Genomic DNA, 27,068 nt, shown 5'->3' on the forward strand with positions numbered 1-27,068 from the left:
CCCATTAATTCACTTTTGTCAGCTTATTGACATGGTTTGAGCATGGCGGGATTAGCCCAGCTCTTCTTCTAACTAACCCTCAATGTTAGTTCAGGGACTGGCCAAGCTCTGGTTGGCTGCCAAACTGTCTTAACACTGATAAAAAAATAAGGATGTGCCATTCCAGTTTTGCTGCCTTCACACATTGCATGATTGCACTGTTTCCATGTACCAGAATTTCTTCCAGGTCAGATTGATATTAAACAGTCTATTTAATTTTTGGATTTTTCCCCCCACAAAATAGCTAACAACTAATTTATAAAAATATGATCCAAAGAGGATGAGAAAACTGGTCATCATTTGAAAGAAGAGAAATTGTCACCTTCTCACTGGCTGAGATTGTAACCTGGTTCTGGGCTTCCTGGTTCTCCGATATCCAGTTCCTCCGGGCCATTTCTTCCCATTCTGCTTGCATCTTATCCCAAAACTCTGTATCTGACTAGAAGACAGGAGAAATGAAGACAGATGGGTTTAAGAACACAGTATATCATTTGGTTTATTTTCAAGAGACAGTTTTTCTCACAGATAAAAATGACTTCTGGGGAGGAATAAAGTGTTCAAATTGGCCACATCCAATGACACTCACGGTTGAAAAGCTTCTGGAGGGCACTCAGCACTCAAGGTATCAAAGTGTATTAGCTGTGATTTTTCTCTGGGAGAAACATAGTTACCACCTGAAGAACCAGGATCATATAAAACCAAATTCAGCTAAAAATCCATTATTTGAATAGTTTCAAGTGTGGGTACCTGACACACATTTTGGGAAGGGCAGTCTCTCCTAGAGTTGCTGCTAGGCAATGGGATTGGAATGCAGAAGTAGGAAGTTAAGAGATACCTGGAGTAACAGGCAAGTTTGGCCCTGGAGTACAAAATGAAGCAAGGCAAAGGCTAAGAGAGTTTTGCCAAGAGGATGTGCTCGTCATAGCAAACTCTCTTCCAAGAACACAAGGGATGACTCTCGTGACCATCACTAGATGGTCAATACTGAAATCAGACTGACTATATTCTTTGCAGCCAAAGATGGAGAAGCTCTATACAGTCAGCAAAAATAAGACTAGGAGCCGACTGTGGCTCAGATGATGAGCTCCTTATTATAAAATTCAGACTTAAAACTGAAGAAAGTAGGGAAAACCACGAGGCCCATTCAGGTATGACCTAATTAAATCCCTTATGATTCTACAGTGGAAGTGACAAATAGAGTCAAGAGATTAGATCTGATACAGTGTCTGAAGAACTATGGATGGAGGTTTGTGACCTTGTACAGGAGGCAGTGAGCAAAACCACCCCCAAGAAAAAGAAATGCAAGAAGGCAAAATAGTTGTCTGAGGAGGTTTTACAAATACCTGAGAACAGAAGAGAAGTGAAATGCAAAGGAGAAAGGGAAAAATATACCCAACTGATTGCAGAGTTCCAGAGAATAGCAAGGAGAGATAAGAAAGCCATTCTAAGTGAACAATGCAAAGAAACAGAGGAAAACAATAGAATGGGAAAGATAAGGGATCTCTTCAAGAAAATTAGAGATACCAAGGGAACATTTCATGGAAAGATGGGCACAATAAAGGACAGAAAAAGTAAGGACCTAACAGAAGCAGAAGATATTAGGAAGAGCTGGCAAGAATACACAGAAGAACTATACAGAAAAGGTCTTAATGACCCGGACAGTCATGATGGTGTGGTCACTCACCTAGAGCCAGATAACCTGGAGTGTGAAGTCAAGTGGGCCTTAGAAAGCATCACTACAAACAAAGCTAGTGGAGGTGATGGAATTTCAGCTGAGCTATTTCAAATCTTAAAAGATGATGCTGTTAAAGTGCTGCACTCAATATGCCAGCTAATTTGGAAAACTCAGCAGTGGCCACAGGACTGGAAAAGGTCAGCTTTCATTCCAATCCCCAAGAAGGACAATGCCAAAGAATGTTCAAACTACCATACAATTTTGCTCATTTCACATGCTAGCTTAAAAATCCTTCAAGTTAGTTTAAAAATCCTTCAAGCTAGGCTTCAGCAGTGCATGAACCAAGAATCTCAGATGTACAAGCTGGGTTTTGAAGAAGCAGAAGAACAAGAGATCAAATTGCCAACACCTGTTGGATCATAGAAAAAGCAAGAGAATTCCAAAAAACATCGAATTCTGCTTCACTGACTATGCTAAACCCTTAGTGTGGATCACAACAAACTGGAAAATTAAAGAGATAGGACTCTACCAGATCACCTTATCTACCTCCTGAGAAACCTGTAAGCAAGTCAAGAAGCAACAATTAGAACTGGACATGGAATACCAGACGGGTTCAAAATAGGGAAAGGTGTAAGTCAATGCTGTATATTGTCAGTCTGCTTATTTAAATTCTATGCAGAGTGCATCATGTGGTATGAATGAATCTCAAGCTGGAATCAAGACTGGTAGGAGAAACATCAATAACCTCAGATATGCAGATGATACCACTTTAGTGCCAGAAAGTAAAGAGGAACTAAAGAGCCTCTTGATGAAGGTGAAAGAGGAGAGTGAAAAAGCTGGCTTAAAACTCAACATTCAAAAAACGAAGATCATGGCATCCAGTGCCATCACTTCATGGCAAATAAATGGCAAAACAACGGAAACAGTGACAGACTTTATTTTCTTTGGCTCCAAAATCACTGCAGATGGTGACTGAAGCCATGACATTAAAAGATGCTTGCTCCTTGGAAGAAAAGTGATGACAAACCTAGACACTGTATTAAAAAACAGAGACATCACTCTGCTGATGAAGGTCTGTATAGTCAAAGCTATGGCTTTTCCAAAAGTCATGTATGGATGTGAGAGTTGGACCATAAACAAGGCTGAGTGCCCAAGAACTAATGCTTTTGAAGTGTGGTGTTGGAGAAGACTCTTCAGAGTTCCTTGGACTGCAAGGAGATCAAATCAGTCAATCCTAAAGAAAATCAACCCTGAATATTCATTGGAAAAACTGTTGCTGAAACTCTAATACTTTGGCCACCTGATTTGGTGAGCTGACTCACTGGAAAAGACCCTGATGCTGGGAAAGACTGAGGGCAAGAGAAGGGGGCGACAGAGGATGATATGGTTTTATGGCATCATCGACTCAGTGGGCATGAGTTTGAGCAAACTCCAGGAGATAGTGAAGGACAGACAAGCCTGGCATTCTGTAGTCCATGAGTCACAACAAGTCAGGCAAGACTGAGTCACTGAACAACAACAATGAAGAATTAGAGTAGCTCCTTTGGGACTGGCTGGGCAGTGGCTTGGGAAGCAGCCGGCCATAGGCACAGAAAGCAACACTGGTTTACCCTACTCTGTGCCAAGCTCTGTGCTAGGAGAAAACTCAGCCTAGAGGGTTATGGTCATAAAGCTAGGATTACACAGGTTCTGAACCACAGTCTGGTTTCTAGGCCTGTACTCATCACATTATGGCAAAGGTATCCTTCTGGTGCTAAAGAATGAAGGAGACTAGCTTTGGGTGTGAACTCAACTGAATCTTCAAGGTCTTCTATAGCAGGATGATTTTTTGAAAAATAACACTTTGTGTTTTCCTCTTTATAACTTTCCTTTATGTCTTCCCAAGCGGAAACCAGGCCATTTGCTCTCCCTTATTTCAGGGGACTGAAGCAGACTTTTTCTGCAAGATCTGTCCCTGGTTGGCTTCTATTTTACTAAGCCTGAAGAGAGTACTTGAGGTGTTCTGGAGGGAGGAAAAGGGGACAAGTATCTTAAAGACCTTAAGAGAGGAGGGGAGATTTCCAGGGGCAGGAAAAGAGAAGGAAGGTGGTGGGTTCTGAGATAAGTGGAAAATGATGCTTAGCTTTTAAGGATTTCCCTGGCAAATTGGCCTGACCGTCAAGAGAATGAGACAGGGTATGCTAGGAACTCAGATCCCCACATGGCAGAGAAAGAGACACAAACTAGGCTTGGATCAACACTTTGGGGCTTGGCTGGTTGTTAGCATTAGCATGATACACAGGAAGGTGGAGACTCTGTCCTTGTTTTTTGGCACCACATAAGCATTCCATATTTGGTGCCTGAGACTAAGTTACCTGCTTGGAAACCACTATTTTCCTTAAAGAAAAAAGTGAAATGAGGGTACTCCTCCTATCAGAGTTTGGAACTGAGATCCAATTTCTCTGCAAATCTCAGTTTCTATGATTCTAAATCTTTGACTTGTTGACATACCATCAAAGGTTGCTCTTCACCTTTTAATCCTCCCAGTCTCACCCTCTACTCCACCCTCATTCCTGGGTAGTGGTTGTTCAGGGGTGAGACCTCATCTTCAAAGTTGCTCTAAATGATAATTATAAGCTTATTTCTTCTGAATATAAACATACAGGGAAAAAGGGCCAGCCCAGTGTGATTAATCCCAGGCTACTAAGTAAACAGCACTTCTTCACTATGTCCAGAATACTCATTTCTACCACAGATATGGGTTCTGCCCCATCAGTAGAGGCTTTCCCCTCAACAAAGGCATCTTGGTAATGTGTGTCTGATATGCTTAGAAGTCCACAGAATGGCCACCAGTTATTCAGGTTAAGGTTAGGAATAAAATTCAAGATGTCTCTTTCAATGAGCCTTTCTGGTAGAACACCAAATTCTGCAAACAGAATGATCTCAGTTATATAACACCTACATAAAAGACTAGAAGGAAATATCCTGCCATGTTAAGAGTAATCTTTCATACAGATGGCCAATAAACACATGAAAAATACACAACATCACTCATTATTAGAGAAATGCAAATCAAAATTACAATGAAGTATCACCTCAGTTCAGTTCAGTTGCTCAGTCGTGTCCAACTCTTTGCGACCCCATGAATTGCAGCACGCCAGTTCTCCCTGCCCATCACCAACTCCCAGAGTCTACCCAAACCCATGTCCATCGAGTTAGTGATGCTATCCAGCCATCTCATCCTCTGTCGTCCCCTTCTCCTCCTGCCCCCAATCCTTCCCACCATTAGGGTCTTTTCCAATGAGTCAACTCTTCACATGAGGTGGCCAAAGTATTGGAGTTTCAGCTTCAACATCAGTCCTTCCAATGAACACCCAGGACTGATCTCCTTTAGGATGGACTGGTTGGATCTCCTTGCAGCCCAAGGGACTCTCAAGAGTCTTCTCCAACACCACAGTTCAAAAGCATTAATTCTTCGGTGCTCAGCCTTCTTCGCCGTCCAACTCTCACATCCATACATGACTACTGGAAAAACTATAGCCTTGACTAGACGGACCTTTGTTGGCAAAGTAATGTCTCTGCTTTTAAATATGCTATCTAGGTTGGTCATAACCTTCCTTCCAAGGAGTAAGCATCTTTTAATTTCATGGCTGCAATCACATTGGTCAAAATGACCATCAGCAAAAAAAAAAAATCTACAAACAATACATGCTGGAGATGGTATGGAGAAAAGGGAACCCTCTTGCACTGTTGATGGGCATGTAGATTGATACAGCCACTATGGAGAACAGTATGGAGATTCCTTAAAAAACTAGGAATAAAACTACCAATGCATGCATGCTAAGTTGCTTCAGTCATGTCTAACTCTGTGTGACCTTATGGACTGTAGCCCACCAGTCTTCTCTGTCCATGGAATTCTCCAGGCAAGAATACTGGAGTGGGTTGCCATGCCCTTCTCCAGGGGATCTTCCCGACCCAGGGATCAAACTCGGTCTCTTGCATTGTAGGCAGATTCTTTACCATCTGAGCCACCAGCTGCTGCTGCTGTTGCTAAGTCGCTTCAGTCGTGTCCGACTCTGTGTGACCCTATAGATGGCAGCCCACCAGGCTCCGCCGTCCCTGGGATTCTCCAGGCAAGAATACTGGAGTGGGTTGCTATTTCCTTCTGCAGTGCATGAGAGGGAAAAGTGAAAGTGAAGTCTCTCAGTTGTCCGACTCTTAGCAACCCCATGGACTGTAGCCTACCAGGCTCCTCCGTCCATGGGATTTTCCAGGCAAGAGTACTGGAGTGGGGTGCCATTGCCTTCTCCGAGCCACCAGGGAAGCCCCCAAAAGTACCAAATGACCCATCAATTTCATTACTGGGTATATACCATGAGAAAAATCACAATTCAAAAAGACATATGTACCCCAATGTTTACTGTAGCACTATTTACAATAGCCAGGAAATGGAAGCAACCTAGATGTCTATCAACAGGTAAATGGATAAAGAAGTTGTGGAATTTTACACACACACACACACACACACACAGTGGACTATTACTCAGCCATAAAAAGGAACAAATTTGAGTCAGTTCTAGTGAGGTGGATGAACCTAGAGCCTGTTACACAGAGTGAAGTCAGAAAGAGATAAATAAATATTGAATATTAATGCATATATATAGAATCTAGAAAAATGGTACTGATGGACCTATTTGTGGGGCAGGAATAGAGATGCAGACACAGAGAACAGACTTGTAGACACAACAGGGAAAGGAGATGGTGGGGCAAATTGAGAGAATAGCACTGAAACATATACATTACCACACGTGAAATAGATGGCTCGTGGGAAGTTGCTGTCTAACACAGGAAGCTCAACCTGGTGCTCTGTGACAACCTAGAGGGGTAGGATGGAGTCGGGAGTAGGGGGGAGGCGACATATGTATACTTATGACTGATTCACTCTGTTATATGGCAGAAACCAACACAGCATTGTAAAGCGATTATCCTCCAATTAAAAATTAAAAAAAAAAGAGTAAACTGTCTTTGAATGAAGGGCTGATGGGTGGATTTTCCTGCTTCTTTATGCTCTTTTGTACTTCCTGAATTTTTTATGAGTATGCATTGCTTTTATAATTTAAGAAAGGTTAAAAAATCATAAAAATTATCTTTCCTTTTTAAAATACCATGAAACCTGCACATTTAGATACTGAAGGGACTCATTTTCTTGAATAGGCTTTTAAAGATGCAGGTTCAGCTTGTCTGAACAGAAACAAACAGAAATCTATCAAGTGAATTTTATAATGTTTACTGACTCTCCCGAGCCCCCTGATGGGTGGTGTGAAGTGCCAAAGACTTCAAGTATTTTCTAAGGCAGTTAAGTTCCCCTAGTGAGACTCCTTGGCATCTAAAGCTATTAAAAGTCTTTTGAATGAAAGAATGAGGAAGATTTTGTAAGGTGTACTTCTAAATTACAAAAGTCACCTTTCCTGCAGTTTCAAATTAGAGCAGTAGATGCATAAAATTGCTGTGGAAAGAGAACCTCAGTGGAGGTGGGGTTGTCGGGCCCTAATTTAATGAGGTACACCAGGACTGACTGTTACCACTTAGAATAAGTTCTGCTGACTAATTAAAGTGCACCACACAGTTTCATTTAATTACAGAAGACTACTTTTAGCACAATTTTCATCCAGTCTCAGAATCCAGACTTCATTCTCGTAACTGCAATTAACACTGCTTCTTTTTTTCATTCCTAATCAATTTCAGAGAAACCTGAAACACATTTGAATTTTAAATATTTTAGACATGACTGAGGAGATTTTATGTATTGATGATTTTGTCAGCTGTTCGGAGATGCTGGTAGATTACTTTTTATACTCTACAGGTAATAAATTATATGCTTACACCAGAAATGAGCTATTGTTTGCAATCCATTTTCATTTTAAATATAGCTTTCTGATGATAACAATGGTAGATATTTACTACAAACTTGGGATATTGCAGTATGGTGGTTAAGAACGGAAGCTGTCTCATCATGTTGACTTAGAAACAAATTCTGGCTCTATAGCTGATCTTCTGCAAGTCCCGTAATATTTCCAGGTCTCATTTTCCTTATCCTTAAAATGAACATAGACTAGTGGTCTTGGTTAGTCACTATAACGACCAAATGAGAAAGTTTATCTGTGGCATAAAGCATATGGTAAATGTTCAGTAAAACTAGGTGTGCTTACAAGTGCTTTTGTACCTTTGAGAAAAATATAAAGAATGAAACAAAAATCACCCACAACATCAAAGCTCAAATACACTTCTGTGAGTATTCTGGTGTTTTAATTTCTGTATATACATATTCTCTCCTAGATACTTTTCCTCTCCATTTAAATGTTTCTTTTCTACCTAGTTATTCAAAAAATAAGAGCAAGGTTAAGAAGACTATTGCAAAAATAGACTGTTATATGGCAATTAAAATAGTACTTATGAAGAATTTATTACAACATGGGATAGGCCTTGAGTTATAACATTCCTTGTTATGTAGTATGATCACAATGATAGGAAACAACAAATAATGTGTGAGGGGAAAAAAATAAGCCTAGAGAAATGCACATATAGTTCACGGGTGGGAATTATGAGGAATTTGCCCCAAAACCTTCCCTTGTACTTTTGAGCATTTACCATATATTCTACTGCTAGCATGCGTTATTTTAGTGAAAAGGTAGGATTTTCTTAAAAAAGCTGCCATCCAACCTAGATGTACATCGCAAGATGAGTGGATAAAGAAGTTGTGGTACATATATACAATGGGATATTACTCAGCCATAAAAAGGAATGAATTTGAGTAGATTGAACAGAGACAGATGAAACTAGAGCCTGTTATACAGAGTGAAGCAAGTCAGAAAAAAACATATCATATATTAATGCATATATACGGAATCTCGAAAAATGGTACTGATGAACCTACTTGCAGGGCAGGACTAGAGACAAAAACATATAGAATGGACTTGTGGACACAGCAGGGGGAAGAAGAGGGACAAACTGAGAGATCAGCACTGAAATATATACATTAACATGTGTAAAATAGATAGTGGGAACTTGTATAACACAGGGAACTCACCCTGGTGCTCCGGACAGAGAGGGGTTGGATGAGGGTGTGAGAGGGAGCCTCAAGAGGGAGAGGATATATGTATACTTAAGGCTGATTCACATTGTTGTATGGCAGAAACCAAAACAGCATTGTAAAGCAATTATCCTCCAATTAAAAAAATTGTATAAAAAATTAACTCAAACAATTCAGTAGCAAAAACCAAATAATCAATTAAAAAGTAGGCAGAGAATCTGAACAGATATTTTTTTCAGGGAATACATACAGATGGCTAACGTGGAAAGGTGTTCAGCATCACTTATTCAGTGAAATGAAAATCAAAACCAAACTTGTTAGAATGGCTATTATCAAAAGGCAAGAAATAACAGGTGCTGGTGAGGATGTGAGGAAGAGGGAACTATTAGTGGAAATGTAAATTGATGCATCCACTATAAAACTGTACGAAGTTTCCTTAAAAAAATTAAAAATAGAACCATTCTACGCTGTGCTTAGTCATGTCCGACTCTTTGTGATCCCATGGACTATAGCCTCCCAGGCTCCTCTGTCCGTGGGGATTCTCCAGGCAAAAATACTGAAGTGGGTTGCCATGGCCTCCTCCAGGGGATCTCCCTACCCAGGAATCGAACCAGGGTCTTCTGCATTTCAGGTAGGTTCTTTACCAGATGAGCTACCAGGGAAGCACAGAACTATTTTATAATTCAGCAATTTCACATCTGGTTATTTATCTAAAGGAAATGAAAACACTACCTTGAAAAGATATGTATACCCCCATGTTCACTGCAGCAATATTTATAATAGATAAGATATGGAAACAATTTTTGCCCAAACAGATGAATGAATAAAGATGTTGTGGTGTAAACAAACAAACCCCCAAACCTCCATCTTTTCAGTTTCGACTCCTCTGTGATGTTTTCCCCAAAACCCTACACTAGAGCAATCTCTTACCTCTCTGAATTCCAATAAGAATATTCTGGATCAGTGGTTTGGAAAAAGAGAGCTGTGTGCTAGAAGCTGCCATTATCCTTGTGAACTTGAGGAGTCATTTAAACTTATCTGTACATTATTTTTTGCCATTTGTAAAGTGAGAAGACTGGGTTCATTCGACAATAATTCAGGTTTCTTTGTACAGACTGCTGCTGCTGCTGCTGCTGTGTCGCTTCAGTCATGTCTGACTCTGTGTGACCCCATAGACGGCAGCCCACCAGGCTCCCTCATCCCTGGGATTTTCCAGGCAAGAATACTGGAGTGGGTTGCCATTTCCTTCTCCAATGCACAAAAGTGAAAAGTGAAAGTGAAGTCAATCAGTCATGTCCGACTCTTAGCGATACCATGGACTGCAGCCTACCAGGCTCCTCCGTCCACGGGATTTTCCAGGCAAGAGTACTGGAGTGGGGTGCCATTGCCTTCTCTGATAAATATGCTAAACAGCTTTAAACAAACAAACCCCAACACACAGCCACCATGTTTCTCTCCACCTTGCGCTCCATTTCTCTATTTTCCTTTTATAACAAGACTCCTCAGAAGTGTCATTTAATATTACTTTCTTCTTTCCTTTAACTCTTGTTATAACTTCTATCAACTCCAATTAGACATTCCCACAACTCCTCTGAAATCACTCCTGTTAAGTCACTATTGAATGTATTGTACAGAATGACTCAGAATAATAAGGGAGGGAGGGAGATCTTAGTCCAGAATCATCATTATTTTTTTGGAAGGGGGCTTCTAGCCTGTTCACTGATCTCCAAAAATTGTACTTTAAAATATTTCTCTAAAAGTATACTTGACATTTTCCTTTCACTTTTTTATTATAAAACTAGCAAACAAAAATTTCTAAGAACCATGACAAAATTAAATAGTAATTAAAATATAAAGAATAAGGAAATAAGCAATTTAACTTAGATCCAGGGAATTTTAAGGGATAGCAGCATATTATCAGCTCCCATTCACCAGTCTATTTTGGTCATTCTCGAGTTTAAATAGAGTAACTTTCCATTTTGTGGTCAAATATAATTGTCTACTAGAAAGATCCTGGGGTTGTGTCATGAAGGAATTGACTGCGGTGAGATTATGTGTCAATTCTGCCTGTGAGGAGTCTGACTCTTCTTTTGCCTCTTTAGAAACTGATTAACTGTCACTGGATCAAAACTTAAAAAAACCATCAATCAAACATCTCATTCTGCATATACAAAAGAAAAGAAAGTATCCCTTGTAAAGCAGAGAAAAAAAAATCATTATGCAAGTTTGGATAAAGTATTTGCCACGATACATTTTCACTGAAGTGAAACTGTGTACAGATGAGTTAGGGACCTCTCTGTTCTGGATCTCATAGCCCAGGCTGGTGAAAAGTGGCTGAAATGTCCCCATTCACATCACTTGTTGATTTACAGGTCAATATTAGTTGACGATTTCATATGGCTGCCCAAAGAACATATTCAGCCTGAGGCTGCAATTAAAGAGTGCAGCACAGGTGAATTCTAGCAAACATTTAGAGAAGAACAAATGCCTATCTCTCTGAAACTCTTCTAAAAAATTGCAGAGGAAGAAACACTTCCAAACGCATTCTATGAGGCCACCATCACCCTGATACCAAAACCAAATAAAGATATCACAAAAAAAGAAAATTATAGGCCGATATCACTTATGAAAATAGATGCCAAAATCCTCAACAAAATTCCAGCAAACAGAATTCAACAACACATTAAAAAGATCACACACTATGATCAAGTCGAGTTTATTCCAGGGATGCAAGGATTCTTCAATACATACAAATCAATCAATGTGATACACCATATTGGCAAATTGAAAGATAAAACCATCTAATAATCTCAATAGATGCAGAAAAAGCTTTTGACAAAATTCAGTACCCATTTATGATAAAAACTCTTAAAAAAAATGGGCATAGAGGGAAGCTACCTTAACAAAATAAAGGCCATAGACAACTAACCCACAGCAAACAATATTCTCAAAGGTGAGAAACTGAAAGCATTCCCTCTAAAATCAGGAACAAGTCAAGGGTGCCCACTCTTGCCACTATTATTCAACATAGTTTTGGAAGTCCTAGTTATGGAAATCAGAGAACAAAAAGAAAGAAAAGGAATCCAGATTGGAAAGGAAGAAGTAAAACTCTATTTGCAGGTAACATGATAGTGTACATAGAAAACCCTAAAGATACCATCAGAAAACTACAAGAACTAATCAGGGAACTTAGTAAAGTCACAGGATACAAAATCAGTACACAGAAATCACTTGCATTCCTATATACTAACAATGAAAAATCAGAAAGAGAAATTAAGGAATCAATCTCATTTACCATTGCAACAAAAAGAATAAAATACCTATGAATAAATCTACCTAAGGAGACAAAAGAGCTGTATACAGGAAACTACAGGACACTGATGAAAGAAATCAAAGATGACATAAAGAAATGGAGAGATATTCCATGCTCCTGGGTTGGAAGAATCAACACTGTGAAAATGACTACACTACCAAATGCAATCTACAGGTTCAATGCAATCCTTATCAAGTTACCAATGGCATTTTTCACAGAACTAGAACAAAAAATTTCACAATTCATATGGAAACACAAAAGACCTTGAAAAGCCAAAGCAATCTTGAGAAAGAAGAATGGAGCTGGAGGAATCAACTTACCTGATTTCAGACTACATTACAAAGCTACAGTCATCAAGACAGTATGGTACTGGCACAAAAGCAGAAATATAGATCAGGGGAACAAAACAGAAAGCCCGAGATAAACCTATGATTCTATGGGCAAGTTACCTTTGAAAAGGGAGACAAGAATATACAATGGGAAAAAGATAGTCTATTCAATAAGTGGCCCTGGGAGAACTGGAAAGCTACGTGTAAAAGAATGAAATTAGAACACTTCCTAACACCATACACAAGATAAACTCAAAATGGATTAAAGGCCTAAATGTAAGATCAGAAACATAAAACTCTAAGAAGAAAATGTAGGCAAAACACAGTATAACATAAATCATAACAAAAACCTCTTTGACCCACCTCTTAGAATAATGGAAATAAAAATAAACAAGTGGGACCTACTTAAAAGCTTTTTCACAGCAAAGGAAACTATAAACAAGGTGAAAAGACAGCCCTCAGAATGGGACAAAATAATAGCAATAAAACAACTGGCAAAGGATTCATTTCCAAAATATATTAGCAGCTCATACAACTCAATACCAGAAAAACAAACAACTCAATCAAAAAGTGGGCAAAATACCTAAACAGACATTTCTCCAAAGATGACATACAGATGGCTAATAAACACGTGAAAAGGTGCTCAACACTGTTCATTATCAGGGATATGCAAATCAAAGCTACAACAAGATATCACCTCACACCAGTCAGAAGGGCCATCATCAAAAAATCCACAAATAGCAAGTTCTACAGAGGGTGTGGAGGAAAGGAAACCTTCTTGTACTGCTGGTGGGAATGTAAACTGATATAGCCACTATGGAAGACAGTGTGGAGATTCCTTAAAAAACTAGGAATAAAACAACCATACAATCCAGCAATACCACTTCTAGGCATATACCCCGAGGAAACCAAAACTGAAAGAGACACATGTACCCCAATGTTCATTGCAACACTGTTTACAATAGCCAGGACATGGAAGCATCCTAGATGTCCACTGACTGATGAATGGATAAAGAGTGGTCCATTTATACAATGGAATACTACTCAGCCATAAGAAGCAATGCATTTGAGTTAGTTCTAATGAAGTGGATGAACCCAGAACCTATTATACAGAGTAAAATTAGTCAGAAAGAGAAATATTGTACATTAATGCATATGTATGGAATCTAGAAAGATAGTACTGATGAACCTATTTGCAGGGCAGCAATGGAGATGCAGACTTAGAGAACAGACTTATGAATAAGCACAGGAGGAGGAAGAAGAGGGTAAGATGAATGGAGAAAATAGCATGGAAGCATATATTCTACCGTGTGTAACAGAGATAGCAAATGGAAATTTGCTGTATGACTTAGGGAACACAAACTGGGGCTTTGTAACAACATAGAAAGGGTGGGAAAGGTGGGAGGTGGGAGGTAGGTTCAAGAGGGAGGGGGCATATGTACATCTATGGCTAATTCATGTTGATGTATGGCAGAAATCAAACCAATACTGTAAAGCAATTATCCTTCAATTAAAAATAAATAGTTAAAAAGATGTGCAGCATCCCAATCAAGCATAGAATTTTTTACAAATAAATTAAAAAATTTTTCAAGTACAATTGAATTACAATATTGTGTTAGTTTCAGGTGCACAGCAAAATGATTCAGTAATACATTCATACATGTCTATTTTTTTCAGATTCTTTTCCCTTGTAGGTTATTACAAAATATTGAATTCCCTGTGCTATACAGTAGGTCTTTGTTGATTATTTTACATACAGTAGTGTGTACATGTTAATCCCAATTTCCCAATTTATCCTTCCTGCTCTTTTCCCCCTTTAGTAACTATAAGTCTGTTTTCTATGTCTGAGTCTGTTTCTGTTTTATATATAAGATCATTTGCATATTTTTTTAGATTCCACATATAAGTGATATCATGTGATATGTGTCTTTGGTCTGATTTACTTCACTTAGTATGATAATCTCTAGGTCCAAGAGATAGGATAGAATTTTGATTGGTCAGAGTTAGTTTGAGCTCTGGGTACAGCCTTTGGTGTCCCACATAGTGAGGGTCAATGACAAAGTAGAGTCTCTTCAAGCAAGAGTGGATGAGTGGGAGTAAGCCTGTTTATGAAGCAATTCACCTGGTAAAGCAAGGCTCAGGAGATGCTGAGCACAGAATCTTGTTTTTGCAGACAGCAGAATTAGGGTGAATGAATGGCAGTTCCAAGGGGACAGATTTTTATCAAACACAACATGAAGCTGCTTGAAAATGTGCTGCTTCTTCCTCAGAGGGATGGGTTCCCTAGCATTAGAAATTTTCAGACACAATGACCAATGTGAGGGGTGCTCTACACATGATTCACAGGCCAGTTTGACCTAATGAACCCTACGGTCTCTTACAAATCCTATGGTCTCTTGCAAGTTTTGCTTGCAGTGTTATTAATGAATTGACTTCTGGAGTCAAACAGGAAGGTACAAAATTCATAAAATCTCTATGAGATAAGAAACAGATCTGTCATGCATGCACCTTTCTCAAGCTAAACAGGATAGGGAAGGAAAACAGACACGCTTTGGCATCAGGTAGAGGGAAGCAACCTACCTCACCTCTTTAACTCAGTTTCCTGGTCTGTAAAATGTAAATGGTCTCTTAGGGAGGTTGTGCGGATTAAGTGAAGCAATGTATGTAAAGTGCTTAGAATTTGTAACATATAAAACTAAGGAATTTGCAGTTAGTGTTATTTTGTACTTGTAAATGAAAACAAATATTTCCCAGGATAGAGAGAGGATGCAATCCCACAAATTGTAAACTGTGTGGTTCAGAAGTGTTGGAAAACAAAAATATTGGTACTAGCACTCAACAGTTATTTTCCAGTTGCCTCTGGGTTAGACATGCTTCCCTGTATAATGGAGTCGACCATCACTGCCAGTGTTGGCAGACACCTGGGCAGACAGCCTGAGGCTCTCACCAAACTACATGCCAGCCTGTTAGCTGCAGAAACATGGGGAGGAAAAATTGAAACTGATGGGAAGAAGAACGGATATAGGAGGCTGGAAATAACGGAATAAAAGGCTTGAACAGGGTGTCAGAGGCAACCAAGAGCCATTTCTAACAGAAACTAAAGAGTTTCCTGTTCTTTGGTTTCTATTTTTCACCTGGCAAGTGGCAAAGAGGAATGGAGCATTAAACACAATGAACAAAGCCTGTTGTCCAAATGGGCAGGGGTCATTTCTGAAAGGGCTTTTAGCTTATTCATTAGCAAATGAACGCCCTTGTAGAACCAGAATTTCACATGATTATACCTGTGTTTGTAGCTCCAGTGGTATTTGCATTCATAACAAAGAATTGCTCTTAAGGTGCCCTGAAATGAGATTTGGAGAGTAAGCCCAGGTTTGTTGCCGCTTTGGGAGTAAGGTTTTGTGAGCCCAGCTTCTCAGAGGCTGCTTATTTCTTGCAGCCTCCTGGCTGCTCTTTGGGCTGCTGACAGCAGGAAACCACAGGGCTGCTCTACCACAGGCTTTGGAAGATGTAGAGGGGCAAGGGGTTTGAGTCTTGTTTCATGTTCCATGTGACAAGCCATGTGATGCAGGAAGGGGCAGGTGGATAGTTACAGTGTAAGCCCTGACCGTTAGCTTTTCTTCCTGTAAAGCAAGTGCCTGCCTTAAGCTTTGATTGCCAAGGTATCCACTTCAAAGATGGTACCCTCTTTAACGTTGGCTATCTCAAATAAACACATCGCTGGCTACAAGTCTAGATAAAGAGCCAAGCTGTACATGTCCTCCCCTCCCCTCATACCTCCCAGAATCCTTTGTTTTAGAGTTCTTGGTTGATTTTGACAGCTGACCATTTGGGAGGATTGTTTTTCCTTTCTTCCCGAGCTTTAAATCCCACTCTTATATTTTAAATTTGCCAATAAAGAGGGAGCCCTCAAAACCCTAGGCCCCCACTCTCAGCCCCAATAAAAGGAGAAACCCAGGCCCACGTTTGTGTACTTTCTACTGGTGACTCAGCTGTGTACCCCAGGAGAGACATGCAATTTCTAGAACCTGTAAGTAATAAACCTTTATTTTTCTTGAAAAGTTTCCTGATGGTTATTGTTGAGAACATCTTGCAACCACAGTAAGAACTACAAGGGCCAGTCCAACGACAACACTGGTAATTTGATAGGCTGAGGCAGGCACAGAACAGTGAACTGCAAGCAACGTGACTCAATTCAAAAGGGATTTCTTCTCCTTTAGCCATGTCTACAAGTGGAGAAAGTTACTGGGAAATTCCCTCCTAGCTTTATAAAGTAAGGTGTGAGAAATATTTGCTAAATCCAAACTATATGTTTGTGCTTGTATCATAGTGATACTAAACAAAACACCTAGATGTGGATGCTATTCTCAAGCTCACTGTTCAATGATAAAATAAAAATAGAGGTAACTAATTCAAGAGAAGATGAACAAATGCTGCAAAAATAAACAAAATTACTTGCTCAAAATCACATTATTATTGGTAAATAAAAGATCCAGAATTTAAAGCACTTTATTTTTCCTTTTAGGGCAGATTGCATCTTCTAAAAATGGCTCCAGTGGTATATCTGGTTCTTCCCACACTCCATTAAGTGGTGGAGTCTATTGCTCTGTCTTTGAACACCTGCCTTGACAAATAGAATGCAATGGAAGTGAACTGGTGTGACTTTCAAGGCCAGATCCTAAAAGGTTATACAGCTTCTGCCTGCCTCCCTCTCTTTGCAGCCACTCACCCTTGGAATCTAGCTGCCATGTTGGAAGCCCAGGCCTAAAAGGCCACCTATAGGTATCTTAGCCATCTACCACACTAAGATTTCAGGTGGCAAATAGCATAACCCTTCTGACATGTGAGTGGGAATGCTTTCCAACCCCTTGCCATTGCCACCAGCCTTCAAGACATGTAGGGGAACAAAGATGAGCCATCCTCTCTGAGTCCTATCCAAATAGAGATTTTTGAGTAATATTAATATTGTTGTTTTAAGTCACATCTGAATTAAATTCACTCATTCTGGTCCATTTGAGTTCAATGATTCCTAAAATGTCGATGTTCATTCTTACTATCTCCTGTTTGACCGCTTCCAAATCACCTTGATTCATGGACCTAACAATCCAGGTTCCTACTCAATATTCTTCTTACAGTATTAACCTTTACTTTCACCACCAGACACATCCACAACTAGGTGTTGTTTTCACTTTGGCTCAGCCTCTTCATTTCTTCTGGAGCTATATCTCCACTCTTCTCTATTAGCATATTGTGCACCTACTGACCTGGGGAGTTCATTTTTCAGTGTCATATCTTTTTGCCGCCTTTCCATCCTGTTTGCGGAGAAGGCAATGGCACACCACTCCAGTACTCTTGCCTGGAAAATCCCGTGGACGGAGGAGCCTGGTAGGCTACAGTCCATGGGGTCTCAAAGAGTTGGACATGACTGAGTGACTTCACTTTCACTTTTCACTTTCATGCATCGGAGAAGGAAATGGCAACCCACTCCAGTGTTCTTGCCTGGAGAATCCCAAGGACGGGGGAGCCTGGTGGGCTGCCGTCTAAGGGGTTGCACAGAGTTGGACAGGACTGAAGCGACTTAGCAGCAACAGCAGCAGCATCCTGTTGACCACTTCTAAATTACCTTGATTAATAGACTTAACATTCCAGGTTCCTATTCAATATTATTCTTTACAGCATCAGATTTTACTTTCACCACCAGACACATCCACAACTGAGTGTTGTTTTCACTTTGGCTCAGCCTCTTCATTCCTTCTGGAGCTATTTCTTTGCTCTTCTCTATTAGCATACTGGGCACCTACTGACCTGGGAAGTTATTTTTCAGTGTCATATCTCTTTGCCTTTTCATACTGTTCATGGAGTTCTCAAGGCAAGAATGCTGAAGTGGTTTGCCATCTATTACTGTGGGCAAGAATTCCTTAGAAGAAATGGAGTAGCCCTCATAGTCAACAAAAGAGTATGAAATGTAGTACTTGGGTGCAGATGGTGACTGCAGCCATGAAATTAAAAGATGCTTGCTCCTTGGAAGAAAAGTTATGACCAACCTATACAGCACATTAAAAAGCAGAGACATTACTTTGCCAACAAACGTCCATCTAGTGAAAGCTATGGTTTTTCCAGTAGTCATGTATGGATGTGAGAGTTGGACTATAAAGAAAGCTGAGTGCTGAAGAATTGATGCTTTGAACTGTGGTGTTGGAGAAGACTCTTGAGAGTCTCTCGGACTGCAAGGAGATCCAACCAGTCCATCCTAAAGGAAATCAGTTCTGAATATTCATTGGGAGGACTGATGCTGAAGCTGAAACTCGAACACTATGGCCACCTGATGTGAAGAATTGACTCATTGGAAAAGACCTTGATGCTGGGAAAGATTGAAGGTGGGAGAAGAAGGAGATGACAGAGGACGAGATGGTTGGATGGCATCACCGACTCAATGAACACGAGTTTGAGTAAACTCTGGGAGTTGGCAATGGACAGGGAGGCCTGGCATGCTGTAGTCCATGGGGTCGCAAAGAGTCGGACACGACTGAGCAACTGAACTGAACTGAACTGACTGACTTGGGTGCAATCTTAAAAATGACAGAATGATCTGTTTCCAAGGCAAACCATTCAATATCACAGTAATTCAAGTCTATGCCCTAATCACTAATGCCAAAGAAGCTGAAGTTGAACAGTTTTATGAAGACCTACAAGACCTAGAACTAACACCAAAAAAAGAGATGTCCTTTTCATCATAGGGGACTGGAATGGAAAAGTAGGACGTCAAGAGCTATCTGTAGTAACAGGCAAGTTCGGTCTTGGTGTACAAAATGAAGCAGGGCAAAGGCTAAGCAAGTTTTGCCAAGAGAATGCACTGGTCAGAGAAAACACCCTCTTCCAACAACACAAGAGATGACTCTACACATGGACATCACCAGATTGTCAATACCAAAATCAGATTGATTATATTCTTTGCAGCTGAAGATAGAGAAGCTCTATACAGTCAGCAAAAAGACCAGGAGCTGACTGTGGCTCAGATCACGAACTCCTTATTGCCAAATTTAGACTTAAATTGAAGAAAGTAGGGAAAACCAGTAGGCCATTAGGTATGACCTAAATCAAATCCCTTATGGTTATACAGTGGAAGTGATAAATAGATTCAAGGGATTAGATCTGATAGACAGAGTGCCTGAAGAACTATTGTCAGAAGTTTGTAACATTGTACAGGAGGAGGTGATCAAAAACATCCCCAAGAAAAAGAAATGCAAGAAGGCAAAATGGTTGTCTGAGGAGGCCTTATAGATAGCTGGGAAAAAGAGAAGTGAAAGGCAAAGGAGAAAAGGAAAGATATACTCAATAGAATACAGAGTTATAAGGAATAGCAAAGAGAGATAAGAGAGACTTCTTAAGTGCACAATGCAAAGAAATAGAAGAAAACAATAGCATGGGAAAGACTAGATCTCTTCAAGAGAACTAGATCCCAAGGGAACATTTCATGCAAAGATGGGCACAATAAAGGGCAGAAACAGTATGGACTAACAGAAGCAGAAGATATTAAGAAGAGGTGGCAAGAACACAGAAGAACTATACAAAAAAGATCTTAATGGCCCAGATAATCACAATGGTATGATCACTAACCTAGAGCCAGACATCTTGGAGTGTGAAGTCAAGTGGGCCTTAGGAAGCATCACTACGAACAAAGCTGGTGGAGGTGATGGAATTCCAGCTGAGCTATTTCAAATCCTAAAAGATGCTGCTGTGAAAGAGCTCCACTCAATATGCCAGCAAATTTGAAAAACTCAGCAATGGCCACAGGACCAGAAGAGGTCAGTTTTCATGCCAATCCCAAAGAAAGGCAATGCTAAAGAATGCTCAAACTACCGCACAACTGCACTCATCTCACATGCTAGCAAAGTAATGCTCAAAATTCCCCAAGCCAGGCTTCAATAGTACATGAGCCAAGAACTTCCAGATGTTCAAGCTGGATTTAGAAAAGGCAGAGATCAAATTGCCAATATCTGTTGGGTCACAGAAAAAGCAAGAGAATTCCAGAAAAACATCCACTTTTGCTTCATTTACTATGATAAAGCCTTTGACTGTGTGGATCACAATAAACTGTGGAAAATTCTGAAACAGATGGGAATACCAGATCACTTTACCTGCCACCAGAGAAACTGGTATGTAGGTCAACAAGCAACAGTTACAACTGGACATGGAACAATGGACTGGTTCAAAACTGGGAAAGGAGTACGTCAAGGATGTATATTGTCACTGTTTATTTAACTTGTATGCAGAGTACATCATGAGAAATGCCAGGCTGGATGAAGCATAAGCTGGAATCAAGATTGCCAGGATAAATATTAATAACCTCAGATAGGCAGATGATACCACCCTTATAGCAGAAAGTGAATAGGAACTAAAGAGCTTCTTGATGAGGGTAAAAGAGGAGAGTGAAAAAGCTGGCTTAACACTCAACATTCCAGAAAACGAAAATCATGGCATCTGGTCCCATCACTTCATGGCAAATAGATGGGGAAACAATGGAAACAGTGAAAGACATTCTTTTTTTGAGCTCCAAAATCACTGCAGATGGTGACTGCAGCCATGAAATTAAAAGACAACTGCTCCTTGGAAGAAAAGCTATGACAAACCTAGAGAGTTATTAAAAAGCAGAGATATTACTTTGCTGACAAAAGTCTAGTCAAAGCTATGGTTTTTCCAGTAGTCATGTATGGATGTGAGAGTTGGACCATAAAGAAGGCTGAGCACCTAAGCATTGATGCTTTTGGACTGTGGTGCTGGAGAAGACTCTTGAGAGTCCCTTTGACTGCAAGATCAAACCAGTCAATCCTAAAGGAAATAATTGGATTTTCATTGGAAGGTGTATTGTAGATGTTTTTCTGGAATTCTCTTGCTTTTTCTATAATCCAACAGATACTGATAATTTGATTTTCATTGGAAGGACAATGAATATTCTTTGGAAAGACTGATGCTGAAGCTGACGCTCCAATACTTTTGCTCCTATGTGAAGAGCCAACTCATTAGAAATGACTCTGATGCTGGAAAAGATTGAATGCAGGATGAGAAGGGGATGACAGAGGACGAGAAGGTTGGAGGGCATCACCGACTCAATGGACATGAGTTTGAGCAAGCTCCAGGAGATGGTGAAGGACAGGGCAGCCTGGCGTGTTCCAATCCATGGGGTTGCAAAGAGTTGGACATGACTGAGTGACTGAATAACAAAAGTCACAGTGCTGGAGAAATGTATCACACAGCCAGATTAACTGGATACTTTAGGTCAGAGGACTGGAGCAGGAAGAAGGATTTGGTGTAGACAAGGGACCTTAGGACTGTGCTCTCTGAAGGGTTGTGCAGGCTAACGTGTGGTAGTATTTTCTCAAAAAGTGTTCTAGGATCAAAGATTTCTGTGGTAAAATGAGCTTGAGAAACTTTAGGTTAAACCAGAGGTTGCAAATTGGTTGCCTGTAGGCCAGGCCTAGGCAGAAGTCATATTTACTCCACCCTCATCCTAGATGTGAAATTTCACATTAAAACCTGGATTTCAGGAGCGTGGCCAAGGTAGCAGAATAGAAAGATCCTGAGCTCACCTCCTCCCCCAAGCACATAAAAATTGCAATTATCTGCAGGACAATCATTGATGAAAAAGACCAAAACCTACTAGAAAAGATTTACAACTAAAGACATAAAGAAGGACTGCAACAAGATAGGTAGGAGGGGTATACTTTTGATATAGTCAAATCCCATATGCCCCAGGTGGTTGAACCACAAACTGCAGAAAAATTATATTGCAGCGGTTTTCCCTCAGGGATCAGAGTTTGAGCCCCATGTCAGGCCTCCAGCCTGGGAGTCCAGCACCAGGAAGACAAGCCCCCAGAGCATGAGGCTTAACTGCAGGAGCCCCACAGGACTGGAGGAAACAGAGACTTCACTCTTGAAGGGCCCACACAAAATCTCATGTGCACCAGGACCTAGGACAAAATCATTAATTTGATAGGAGCCTGGACCATATCTATCTGCTGATCTTGGCCTGCTGCTGCTGCTACTAAGTCACTTCAGTTGTTTCCAACTCTGTGCGACCCCATAGATGCAACCCACCAGGCTCCTCTGTCCCTGGGTTTCTCCAGGCAAGAATACTGGAGTGGGTTGTCATTTCCTTCTCCAGGTCTTGGCCTGGGTCTACCTAATAGCCTGTAGGTACCAGTGCTAGTGTGCCTCAGGCCAAACAACTAAAGCGCCAGGGACACAGCCCTACCCATCAGCACACAGGCTGCCTCAAGACTTCCTGAACCCACAGCCACCTGCCCACCAGAGGGCCAAGACCTAGCTCTACCCACCAGTGGTCAGGCATTGGCCCATCTCATCAAGAGGACTGAACAAGCCTCTACACTAGGCTAGAGCATACAGCTTGGGTGACAAGAGGGGAGTGAAATGCTGGATTGCATAGAACGTCTGCTACAGAGGACCACTTCGCCAAGGTTGAGTAATGTAATTAATCTACCACATACATATACAATAACAACTTAAAATACAAGACAAATAGCAACTTACACAAAATGAGGTGGCAGAGGAATATGTTCCTGACAAAGGAACAAGATAAAACCTCAGAAGAAGAACTGAGTGGATAAAGGCAATCTACCTGAGAAAGAGTTCAGAGTAATGATTGTAAAGATGAGCAAAGAACTTGGGAGGAAATGGCTGCACAGAGTGAGAAGTTAGAAGTTCTCAACAAAGAAAATATAAAGGACAACTAACTGAAATGAACAATACACTAGAAGGAATCCAGAGTAGACTAAATGATACTGAAAAATGGATCAGTGAGCGGGAAGACAAGAGTAGTGAAAATCACTGCTGCTGAAGAGAAAAAATAAAAAGAAATGAGGACGGTTCAAAAGACCTCTAGTAAAAAGGCAATGGCACCCCACTCCAGTACTCTTGCCTGGAAAACTCCAAGGACGGAGGAGCCTGGTAGGCTACAGCCCATGGGGTCGTGAAGAGTCAGACACGACTGAGCGACTTCACTTTCACTTTTCACTTTCATGCACTGGAGAAGGAAATGGCAACCCACTCCAACATTCTTGCCTGGAGAATCCCAGGGACGAAGGAGCCTGGTGGGCTGCCGTCTATGGGGTCGCACAGAGTCGGACACGACTAAAGCAACTTAGCAGCAGCAGTAAAAAGTCAGGCACACGAATATTTACATTATAGGGGTCCCAGAAGGAGAAGAGAGAGAAAAGACCTGAGAAAATATTTGATGACATAATGGCTGAAAACTTCCCTAACTTGTGAAAGGAAACAGTCTTCTAAGTCCAGGAAACTCAGAGAGTCCCATACAGGATAAACCCAGAGAGAACACAACAAGACACATTGTAATCAAAATTACAATAATTAAAGATAAGGGGAGAATATTAAAAGCAGCAAGAGAAAAGCTACAAATAGCACACAAGGAAAGCCCCGTAAGGCTACTAGTTGATTTTTCAGCAGAAACTCTGCAGGCCAGAAAGGAGTGGCATGATATATTTAAAGTGATGAAATGGTAATACCTACAACCAAGAATATTCTACCTAGCAAGGCTCTCATTCAGATTTGACAGAGAAATTGAAAGCTTTATAGACAAGCAAAAGCTAAATGAATTCAGCACCACCAAACCAGTTTTACAACAAACGTTAAAAGAACTCTACGTGAAAGGGAAAAAGTCTCAACTAGAAACAAGGAAACTATGAAATGAAAAATTTCACTGGTAAAAGGCAAACACACACAAAAAAGAAGGAAAATCAGAATACACATTCTTTTCAAGTGCCAATGGAACATTCTCCAGGATAGATCATATGCTAACCCACAAAACAAGCCATAGTAAATTTCAGAAAACTGAAATCATATCAAGGATTTTTTCCGATCACAACACTACGAGACTAGAAAAAAACGGCAAAAAACACAAATACATGGAGGCTAAACAATGTATTACTAAGCAACCAATGTATCGCTGAAGAAATAAAGGAGAAAATAAAAAATACTAGAGACCAATGAAAACAAAAACCTATGTGACACAGTAAAAGCAGTTCCAAGATGGAACTTTAAAGCAATACAAGTTTACCTCAGAAATAAGAAAAATCTCAAGTAATCTACTATTATACCTAAAGGAGGGCTTCCCTTATAGCTCCATTGGGAAGAATCTGCCTGCAATGCAGGAGACCCCAGGTTCAATTCCTGCGTTGGGAAGATCTGCTGGAGAAGGGATAGGCTATCCACTCTAGTATTTTTGGGCTTCTCTTGTGGCTCAGCTGGTAAAGAATCTGCCTGCAATGCGGGAGACATGGGTTCAATCCCTGGGTTGGGAAGATCACCTGGAGAAGGGAAAGGCTACCCACTCCAATATTCTGGCCTAGAGAATTTCAGGGACTGTACAGAGATTTCATGGACAAATGAAAACAAAAACCTATGTGACACAGTAAAAGCAGTTCCAAGATGGAAGTCTATAGCAATACAAGCTTACTTTAGGAAATAAGAAAAATCTCAAATAATCTACTATTATACCTAAAGGACTTGGAGAAGGAAATGGCAACCCACTCCAGCATGTTTGCCTGGAAAATCCCATGGACAGAGGACCCTGGTGGGCTACCGTCTGATAGTGGGGTTGCAAAAGAGTTTAACATGACTTAGTGACTGAACAACAACCACAGCTAAAGGAACTAGAGAAAAGAAGAACAATTAAAATACAAAGTTAGGAGAAGGAAAGAAATCACAAAGATCAGAGCAGAAACAGATGAAAGAGAGACTAACAACAGAAAAAAATCAATGAAACTCAAAGTTAGTTCTTTTTTTTCCCCTTGTGCCTTTTAAAAAAACTTTTTATTTCATATTGGGGTACAGCTGATTAACAGTGTTGTGATAGTTGTGGGTGAACATAAAAGCTAGTTCTTTGAAAAGAAAAGCAAAATTGATCATCCTTTAGTGAAATTCATCAAGAAAAAAGAGAGGCCAAATCAATAAAATCAGAAATGAAAAAGGAGAAGTTACAACTGATGTCACAGAAATTTTCGGTTGACCAAAAATTTAGTTCAAGTTTTCTGTAATGTCATATGGAAGAATCTGAATGAACTTTTTCATCAGCCCAATAAAAAGCATCATAAGAGACTACTTAGAGCAGCTAAAGGCCAATAAAATGGATAACCCAGAAGAAACAAATTTTCAGAAAAGCACACTCTCTCAAGACTGAACCAGGAAGAAACAGAAAATATGACCAGACCAATTCCAAATACTGAAATTGAATCAGTAATTAAGAAACTCCCAACAACAAAAATCCAGGACCAGATGGTTTCACAGGTGAATTTTACCAAACATTTAGAGAAGATTTAACACCTAATTTTCTGGAACTATTCCCAAAAATAGCAGAAAAAGGAACACTTCTAAACTCATTCTATGAGGCCACCATCACCCTGACAAAGCTATCACAATCAAACAAAGATATCACAAAAAAAGAAAATTACAGGCCAATGTCACTGATGAATATAGATGCAAAAATGCTCAACAAAAGACTATCAAACTGACTCCAAACAATACATTAAAAGTATCACATCATTCACCATTATCAAGTGGGATTTATCCCAAGGATGCATAAATTTTTCAATATCTAAGAATTGATCAATATGATACACATTAACACACTGAAGATTAAAAACCATGTGATCATCTCAATAGATATAGAAAAAGTTTTTGATGAAGTTCAACATCCATTCATGATAAACTCTCCAGAAGGTAGGCATAGAGGGAACATGCTTCAACAAAATAAAGACCATACATGGCAAATCCACAGCTAACAACATATTCTACAGTGAAAAGCTGAAATCATTCCCTCTAAGATCAGGAATAGGGTTTCCCAGGTGGCTCAGACATAAATAATCTGCCTGCAACACAGAAGATGTGGGTTTGAACCCTTGGTTGGGAAAATCCCCTGGAGAAGGGAATGGCAACCCACTAGAGTATTCTTGCCTGGAAATCCCATGGACTGAGAAGCAGGGTGGTCTACAGTCCACGGGGTCACAATGAGTCAGACACAACTTAGCAACTGAGCACACATGCCCACATGCAAGATCAGGAATAAGATGAGGATGTCCAACTCTCACCACTTTTATTCAACATAGTTTTGGAAGTCCTAGTCATAGCAACCAGAGAAGAAAATGAAATAAGAGAAATCTGAACTGCAAAAGAAGTCAATCTGTCACTGTTTGCAGATGTCATGATACTATACATGCTGCTGCTGCTACTTAGTCGCTTCAGTGGTGTCCAACTCTGTGTGACCCTATGAACTGTAGCCTGCCAGGCTCCTCTGTCCATGGAATTCTCCAGACAAGAGTACTGGAGTGGGTTGCCATGCCCTCCTCAATACTATACAAAGACAATCCTAAAGACACCAACAGAAAACTATAAGATCTTATCAACGAATTTGATAAAGTTGTAGGTACAAAATTAACATACAAAAATATGTTGCATTTCTATACATTAATGATGAACTATCAGAAAGAGAAATTAAGGAAACAATCTCATTTACCATTGCATCAGAAAGATTAAAATACCTAGGAATAAAAGTACCTAAAGAGGCAATAGACGTGTACTCAGAAAACTAGAAGATGTTGATGAAGGAAATTGAAG

At 40.2% G+C, this 27,068-nt stretch overlaps 1 protein-coding gene across 14 annotated transcripts in view; it reads right to left on the reverse strand.

The window, feature by feature from the left end:
- PEX5L (peroxisomal biogenesis factor 5 like) overlaps window positions 1–27,068 on the reverse strand; it is an 817,344-nt gene that overhangs the window by 21,200 nt on the left and 769,076 nt on the right. For all 14 annotated transcript variants that reach the window (XM_081571067.1, XM_081571063.1, XM_081571058.1 and 11 more), the window contains one exon: window positions 362–478. In XM_081571067.1, coding sequence (XP_081427193.1) covers window positions 362–478 — 117 coding nt within the window. The remainder of the gene's footprint in view (window positions 1–361; window positions 479–27,068) is intronic.

Source organism: Giraffa tippelskirchi, chromosome 2 (assembly GCF_054371585.1).
Source record: "Giraffa tippelskirchi isolate mGirTip1 chromosome 2, T2T-mGirTip1v1.2.pri, whole genome shotgun sequence".
NCBI lineage: Eukaryota > Metazoa > Chordata > Mammalia > Artiodactyla > Giraffidae > Giraffa > Giraffa tippelskirchi.